Below are 8,708 nucleotides of genomic sequence, written 5' to 3'. Positions count from 1 at the left end.
TCAGCAGATAAGAGTCCGAGCTCTGAAGGACCTGGACTCGAACCAGCAGCTCCTGCTGCTTTATTACAGCTAAATACAGATGTTTGCCAGGTGTGACTCTCCCTGAGGTGAGTTTAATCTGCAGGTGGAACCACGCGTTCTGTTATAAGGCCGTTTAAATGTATTTTTTTTATTATTTAAAAAGCTGCAGAAAGTGAAGACAGGCATCTGGTCTCACTTTTGCATCTATCAGCTGATGTTAGCATTCTGAGCTAACTAAGCTGTTAGAGCTGAAGCTTTTCGAATGTTTAGCTGATTTTAGTTACTTTGTCTGGACTTTACTGAATTAGGTTCTCAAAGAACAAATTCATAACTTAGTTCTTATAAATTATTTCAGTTTGCAATAATTTCTCTTTTCTTTTCACAACCAGTCTGGTCACAGCTAAAGTGTTAGCATGCCCAGCTAACTTTAGCTGTTGATAGCTGTTAGATTTTAGCGGTTTGTCCTGAAGTTTATTGGACTGTGATCATAAATATTAAACCAAGTTAGACTCAGGATCAGTTAATGTTAGCTGATAAACAGATTAAAGATTTCAGGAACCTTCTGTTTGTTTTCTGTTTAAATCCATGTTTAAGAGGCCATGTTACTGACTGTAAACCCAAACCCGTCCTGCGGTCGGAACCAGCATGTCGGGGGTTTCTGGTCTTTTCCTTTTTGCTGCCCGGCTTCCCACAGCTGAGCTTTGTGATGATAATCTGATTTTCTGACGCTTTGATTTCCATATTTAAAAAGGTTTCCTGCTGAGTCGGGGAAACAACAGAGTTAAAGTTTGAACCGTTATGTAAATATGAGGATTTTTAACTGAGTAGAGGCAGATTTTAAAGGATGTCTCTGTTTCATCCATCAGCTTTAGGCTGAACTTCTTCAGATGATTCGGTTTTTGTGGACAGAGAAACGTGGATCTGCTTCAAAACGCTGTGATGGATTTATGGCCGCTTGCTGCAAACAGACATGTTTGACCTGTATCCGACTCCCCTGACCTCAGCTCGAACTCCCAGAATTATCCCGAGCAGAGAGGGTCCGGCTTTGATCGGCTGCCAAACATCTGATCTGAGAGCAGCAGAGATGGGAACCGAGCAGCTCCTCTGATCTGATTACTGAGAGCTGCAGATGACTGTCAGCTACTACCACTCCCAGTCTCAGCTCTGGATCTGAGCAACAACCATCCTCTGATGAACTGGGAGAACCGGTTCACACGCTGGAAACATCAGCCGAGGTCAGACAGGCCAAGCGCCTGCTTCCTGTCCCCCCAGCCCCCCCGCTCCGAGGCTCAGACCGGCTCTGAAGGTCCAGGGTGGAACCTGGTCTTAGGTTCTCATGGTAGCAAATCTATAACTGTTTAAACTCGTTTTATTTTTTACTTTTAAAACTAAAACCTCCAGAAGGAAACAAAACCTGAGAGCATAAAGACCCAAAAACAGTTAATCAGCTGTAGACGATCAGCTAATGATTAGTTTAAGAGTTTTAAACAAATCTGTCCAGTGGTTCATGAGATATTTTGCTAACAGACAGATGAACATGCATACACAGGCAGAGGAAGACAAAGAAAACTGATTTTAAAAGGAGTTTAAAGCACTTTCTGGAGGCAGAAAGCCTTTATTCCTCTGCGCCTGGTTTGAGACGTCCCCGTCCTCGGGTCCAGAGGACACAAACAGGACAGGAGCTGCAGGAGATGTCTCTGGATATTTAAAGACACAAAAGCTCAGTGGAGAGAGGAAACACTAAAACTAAATCCAGAAGGGAGGCAGGAAGCAGCGAGAACTGAAACCAGAACCTGGAGGATCCATTAAAACCAGCTGGTTCTGGGAGGAAACAGGAGAGTTAGTAGGCCTACTAGTTAACTTGTGCAGCTGAAAAAGGTAACTAGTGATGACAAATACGTGACAATTAGTAGGCATAACTTGTGCTGACTAGTTAGCATGTAAGAGTTTTTGATGTCAACTAGTTTGGGCCAGTGGTCACTAGTTTGTTAAAAAAACAACTAGTTGGAACTTTTAGGCTACTAGTTCAGCCAAATAGACAACTTCTCTAACTAGTTGGACCAACCTGCCACTAACTGGTAAACCTTTAACTAATAAACAGTGGTTGTTAAACTAGTGCAGTTTAGTCACAAACTAGTGAGAGAAAGAGATTCTAGATGTCAAAGATATGAAATAAATGCACAAAGGGCTTGCCATACCCAGGTGTGTTCTGCTGATCATGTTCCGAGGAGGTTCTGGTGTCAGGTGGAGGTTCTGATGTGGTTCTGTGACCTCACTGAGCTCCAACACTGAGGCTTTGTCTGCTGCTGGAGGGAAAATCGATCCAGGCCCGGCTCGTATGGACCCGTCTGTCACAGCAGGTCCTGATGGAGATAAACTCTGACCTTTGACCTTCAGACTGAAACCCTGAGCTGCTCACAGGGCGCCTCAAGAAGAGCATTTCTGTTCCAAACACACACTGGTTTCATAGGTGATTCTTCGTTTTCAGTTGAAAGATTTTATTTGTAAAACTTAAATATTAACTGTTCACATCTGTCCTGTAGGGCACTTAAAAATGGCTGGAACACCCCTTTAAAGTGGGGTTATCTTCTTCAGTTTGTCGTGGCAGGTCTGAGAGGAGGTCAGGTGGACGACTCACCTGGATGTTTTCCCAACAGAAACATCTGTTTGAAGCCGGGTGGCGGGCGACATGCATTCCTTCAAGAAATGCCCCCGAGAGGAGAAACGACTGCGATCCTGTGGTGTAACTGAAAGCTCCAACAGCCAGTGAATGCACCGTTCAGGTGAAACTGGAAGAAGTCCAAACATGAGATCATATCTGACTAAAAGCTCAAATAACTTTTTATCTTTAGGAGAATAAAAGCTGCTTTAATGAGCATCCAGCAGCCAATCAGAGCCCAGGAGACATAAATGTGAGGAGAAATGATGAGAGAGAGCAGCTGATTGGACCTCAGTTCCAGCTGATTTATTTAATGTGACATACAGACTTCATCACAACAGGACAGTTTCCCTTCTGCTACAACAAACACTTTAACTCCATCCTCGTTTCTTTTAGATATATTTATAGAATATATTGCACAAAAATAATGAGCAACAAAACAAAATAAAAAAATAAAAAACACGTGCTGCTGATAAAGTTATACAAAAATAATAAAAAAACTGAAACTCCAGTTCTTCTCAAACGGGAACCATTCACACTCAAATACACAAACTATTTTACAACCATCTACAGTCTGAGCAGTAAACATCTGTCTGTACACCATTAAAACATCTGCAAGGCATTAAAGCAAGGCAAACGGCAGCAGAGCAGCCTCACCACATTCTGAATTTAACAGCATTCAAACCAAAACACCAGGTCTGACGAGTCCGAATAACTGATTTATTCACGCGTTTCAGGGTTCCTGACCGATGAGTCGATCTGAGTTACTGACAACTGCAGCTGAGTTCAAACAGCTAAACAATATAAATACAACTAATTTCCTGCTGGTAGTGGTCGGTGTTTCAGTCAGATGTGTTTAATCCCCTCTGGTGAGGCTGGTTTGCTCCACAGAAGGCAGGCCGGCGGGATTCGAACCCTCACATCAGAAAGAAACCAGGGCAGCAGTGGAAGAAGTGCCTGACATTCCCTTTGAATGTAGAAAAATAGGCTTGAAAATAGCTTTTATTTTGATTTTATTAAAAAGTTGAGGTATGTTTGGTTTTTTTGTAAATATCAAAAAGATTTCCTGCCATTCCTGTGTTCAGTTTGGGGTTTTTTTTTAATTAAAGGAGCTGCAAAATCCTCTAAAATATGACGTTTTTAAATAAAAAAACAGAATAACCTGCAGCAGAAAAGTATCACAGTTGAGTCTGAGAGGGAATGCATAGTCCGGTTCTGGTCCAGACCCGAGATTCTGAAAAGAAAATCCCTAAAAACCCTGTTTGTGTCATTTCCTCCATCATGAGCACCGAGTCCAGGCCAGCAGCCAGCCCGGGCCCTGGATCTCCTCCGGGACCGGCTCCGGGACGAGCTGAGGTCGGGGAGACCCGGAGCCCTCAGTAGGTGAAGACCAGGTCCGAGAAGTTGGCCTCCAGCCAGTCCCCGGCGATCATCTCGCTAAGCTCCGGGGTGCAGTAATCCGGGAAGTCGAAGTGGGACCCGAGGCTGCCCTCGCTGCCGCACGAGTCCAGGTCCTTGTCCACCAGGGACAGGCTCAGGTTCCCCGCGGCCGAGCTGGACGAGGACGAGGTCCACGGGTCGGACAGGAAGCCCGGGACCAGGTCGGCCCCGTCATCCAGGTCCGAGGTGGACCCGGAGCGGGAGGAGGACGCCGGGGACAGGGAGGACGTGCTGGTCCCCTGCCGGGTGATGTTCTTGAAGCTGTAGAAGAGCCGGCCAGACGGCTCCGGGTCCGGTTCGGTGGAGCTCAGAGTCCGGCTGTACCGGGACGGTTCTTCCTCCTGGTCCTGTTTGAACTCCTCCTCTTCCTCGGAGTCCTCTTCATCCTCCTCATCCTCCTCCTCGTCGTCGTCAGTGAAGTCGGGTCTTTTAAAGCTGCTGGTCAACACGAACCGGTACCGGGGGTCCTGGTGCTGCGGGAGGTGGCCGCCCGCCCTGCCGGCGCCGGACACCGGCTTGCTGGGCTTCATCTTCCTGGCGCTCCCGGGGTTCTTGTTGGTGTTGGCCGGCCTGGAGCTGCTCTTCTCCGGGGACTGGGCCGAGGACTTCCCCGCGGGGGGGAACGCACACCCCTCCGCCGTCTTGGGCTTCTTCTTGGGCCGGTACTTGTAGTCCGGGTAGTCGGCCATGTGCTTGAGCCGGAGCCGCTCCGCCTCCCGGATGAACGGGATCTTCTCCGCGTCCTTCAGCATCTTCCAGCGCTTCCCGAGCCGCTTGGAGATCTCGGCGTTGTGCATGTCCGGGCTCTGCTCCATGATTTTCCGCCTCTCGATCTTGGACCACACCATGAAGGCGTTCATGGGCCGCTTGATGTGACCCGACGCCGTCTTGCACCAGTCCGGCTTCAGCGGCACCGGGCTGCGAGCAGAAGCCGCCAGCAGGTCGCGCTCCTCGGGGGAGTCGATGCTAACCTCCGCCCCGGCATGTTCCGTGTGCTGGACCATGGTCCGGAAACTGTTTGCGCTTACCACAAAGACTTTAAAATCCTCCCTGTTTCCTCTGAAATGTTGTTTTTGACTCGCTCTCAGCAGCACGCCTCCTCTGAAGCCGACAGCATCGCTCTGTCTGTTTGAACCTTCAAACCGGCGTCTTATTAACAGGCTGATCATGCGCGCGACACTCCGCCTTTCAGCCAATCACCGCTCTCCTCGGCTCTAACGTTTCCCGCCCACGGTGCACTCTCATCCAATCAGTGTTCAGCTCCTTCCCTATGTTCCCGCCCACCGGCGTCTGTCCGTTACTTTAATTCAATTCTAATTGGAAAATAATTAGTCTTGAAGTCGATATTTAAAGAGCTTTTATTGGTGTTTAGTGTCACAAAATCGCATAATCAATATTTATATAGCATTTAAATCAAAATAAAGACGCACACGTAGGGATTTCTTAACTCCATGCGTGTCTATCTGGACATTCAAGAGTGTAAGACAATAGGAAAACGTTACCTTTCAGTATCAGATAAATATACTCTATTTACTGTAACGCACAATATTACTTTCAAAGTAGTTGTTGGGGATAATTTTCAGCTACTACCACACCAAATCTTAGCCCAATATCTGTAAATTTGGCAGAGTTAAAGTCGTTTTTGTGTTGGTTAATGTCAACTAGCTGTGGCAGCCATTTTGAATTAGATTGACTCCACAAGTCAACTATTTGTAGATGTACATCCAATAATTATTTTCTGAGAGTTTCATTGAAATCTGTTCACTGGTTGATGAGATATTTTGCTAACAGACAAACGGGGTTGACACCAACAGTTGATGCTAAAGTTTTCAGTAAAGATTTTCCTCAATGAGCAGAGCTCAGAGTATGTGTTGAGGATTATACTCAGCTACAACTACACCAAATTTTAACACAATGTCTACAAAATGGATTGAGTTACAGCCATTTCTGTGTTTTTAAGGTCAGTTGGCTGTGGAGGCCATCTTGAATTGAGTTGACTCCAAATGATAATCAGTTGTAGACGTACAGCCGACGATTACTTCCTGAAAGTTTTGTTGAAATTTCTCCAGTGGTTCATGAGATATTTCGCTAACAGACATGCACAGTAATACACCAGATAAACATGGGTAAAAACATTATCTCCCGCCTTTCACCTAATTAACTACAGACATGCCTTTGGTCTTTAAAACAACACTTAAAACAACACATTAAAAGGCTTTTAAATTAAATTCAAATTAAGATGAAATCACTTCAAGGAGCCCTTATTTACAGGGAGCCGTGGAGCTGAATTATGAACATATTTTAGATTATTTCCGGTGTTTTCTGAGTATTCTTTAGTATTCAAGTGTTGCTGAAATGACTCTGCAGATGTTTGAGTGTCGGTTGGAGGAATCCCTGAGGATGGTTGGGATGTTTCTGGAAAAGCAGAAGGAGGTCTCGAAGGGTTTCCAGATTCTGGACGAACTGGAGGACGTTTTGGTCCCGGAGACGTGGTGATGGGTGTCAGGCTGGTGTCCTCCAGGAGGTCAAGCCTGGATCCTGTCGGCCAACAGAGGGCGTTCAGTCCGAGACCAGATGGTGAAGATTAGAGCTGCAGTCACTGCAGCTGCTGCAACCTTCACATCAGAAAACCGTCTGTTTCAGCAGAAATGCATCAGAAGGTTTCAGTTTACAGTCCTGGATGTCCAGCTCTAAAAAAAATACACTCTGATGCTTAAAAATAATGATTAGAAACTGATCTGTTTCCAGTTCTAAAGGACTCCAGTGGAAAAAATCACAAATGTGGGGCAGCTGCTCTGGTTGGTACGATGTGGGCAACAAAACAATGTGCACGGCCAGAAATACAGCTCTGTGATCCGTGCACAGGAAAACGGCCGCTCAAACCACATGGTTACTGTTTGCTTAGGAAAATGTAGATTTTAGTGAAACTGAAACAGAAAAATTGCCTGTTTCTTTTTTTTTTTTTTTTTTCACCTTTGGGTCGACAGCTAGTTTGGAGACACTGATATGATCCTTATGATTGAAGCAAAGTTTTATTACAATTTATTGCTTTTTTTGTCTCCAATCAGTCACAGTTTGGTTCCACTGGTTCTCTCACACAGAAAATGGTTCCAGACGCCTGAAACAGCAACTGCTCTGAGACAGACAGTGTGTGTGTGTGTGTGTTTGAGCCCTTTCACACACATGAACTGAGCCGTTACTCAGGAATGTGGCTGCTGTTGGGCGAGGTCAGAGGTCAGGCTGCTGCAGAGGTGAGAACTCTTCAGGTGGAAACAGGAAAATGTTGTCGTTGATCAATCCTGCGGTTGCTACGGCAACAGGAAAAGCCGGGTGCTGATTGGCTGCGGCGTGACCGCAGACCGTGTACATTACTGACCAACGGTCCCCGCCTCCTCTCGTCGTTGGGGGTCCATGGAAGCTGTCCAGTGTCCTCAGTAAGGAAAGAAGCTATTGGTTGTCCTGAAAAGTCCTAGATGTTGCTTCATGATGTCATCACCTAACGGTCCACATGTGTAACTGTAATGGAGGCTCATGGAAACTGTTGACCCTGTCAGTTATTCTGTTTGTCATTTAGAAACAGGTCTGTAATCAATGTTGGTATTAATTAGATCAATAAGAGCTTTTAGTCTTATTCTGCAGTTTATACACCAAACATCAGTTTAGATAATCAGAAAGAAGTCCCAAACGGGTCTTTAGAGAAGAAGTTAGAATCTGAATTTTTCTGTTATGAAAAGATTTAGTTTATTTGTCTTTAATGATCATAAAGAACAGACTTTCCCCTTGACAGTTCTGCTCCAGAATATTTTGTTTGTGGCGTTTGATAACAGAAATTATTGTTTGTTATCTGAACTGGTGCGCTGAATGTAATTTATTATAATTTATTTGAAACAGAAAATTTATAGAACAAAGAGATGCTCCGTACAGTGATTTAAAATACAGGAAAGTAATAAAACACTGTTGTTGTCTTTAGGGTGAGATTTTTCACAAATGAAACCTGATTTATCTCCTCCCAGCATCAGCACTGGGAGCTGTGGGGGCTGGGTGGGGGCGGGGGTACCGTTGGGTGGGGGTTCTGATGGATGTGTCTCCTCCATGAGGAGAATTCAGAACAACTCGGTTTCCGTGACGACCAATTATGTCTCAGGATTGGTTGGGTGGGTTGGGTTGGGTTTTGGTGTAACCTTGGATTTATGTTGCCACGGCAACGGGCCTCATCATGCATTATGGATGTTCATTGAAATTCAGCACCAGCTACCAGATGATGGGTGGGGGTCCATACCATGTGAGAACGTATACATGTTTACTGTATGTAAAGAACATGTGTGGGTTTATTAAGACTCTGAGGATATAAATCATCTGAATACAGTCAGTATTAACAACACCTAAACATGAACAGGTTATGTTTTTATTATATCATTTAATGTTTGACACTATTTTATCATTTATGGATTTGGTAATGGTCTAAAAATAGTATTTATGTTTTTCATTTTTTATATGAACAGAAGTCTTAATCAGATAAATTATTATATATCCATTCATGTGTTTTTGTTTTTACACTTAGTATAACCAACAAATTCCTTCTTAAATT

General features: G+C 44.8%; 1 protein-coding gene across 1 annotated transcript; it reads right to left on the bottom strand.

The window, feature by feature from the left end:
• Nucleotides 1-2,964: 2,964 nt before the first annotated feature.
• Nucleotides 2,965-5,261, bottom strand: sox11b (SRY-box transcription factor 11b). The gene has a single exon (XM_017439213.3). The coding sequence runs from the start codon at nucleotides 5,122-5,124 to the stop codon at nucleotides 4,057-4,059; it is 1,068 nt and encodes a 355-aa protein (XP_017294702.2). The 5' UTR covers nucleotides 5,125-5,261; the 3' UTR covers nucleotides 2,965-4,056.
• Nucleotides 5,262-8,708: the final 3,447 nt, after the last annotated feature.

The sequence above is a fragment of the Kryptolebias marmoratus genome, linkage group LG19, assembly GCF_001649575.2.
Source record: "Kryptolebias marmoratus isolate JLee-2015 linkage group LG19, ASM164957v2, whole genome shotgun sequence".
In the NCBI taxonomy this organism is placed as follows: Eukaryota; Metazoa; Chordata; class Actinopteri; order Cyprinodontiformes; family Rivulidae; genus Kryptolebias; species Kryptolebias marmoratus.
The sequence above is the reverse complement of the archived record's forward strand: the minus strand, read 5'-3'. Positions and strand labels throughout refer to the sequence as shown.

Excerpts from the sequence above, each read along its gene's own strand:
- sox11b (XM_017439213.3), bottom strand. The coding sequence starts at position 5,124 with ATGGTCCAGCACACGGAACATGCCGGGGCGGAGGTTAGCATCGACTCC.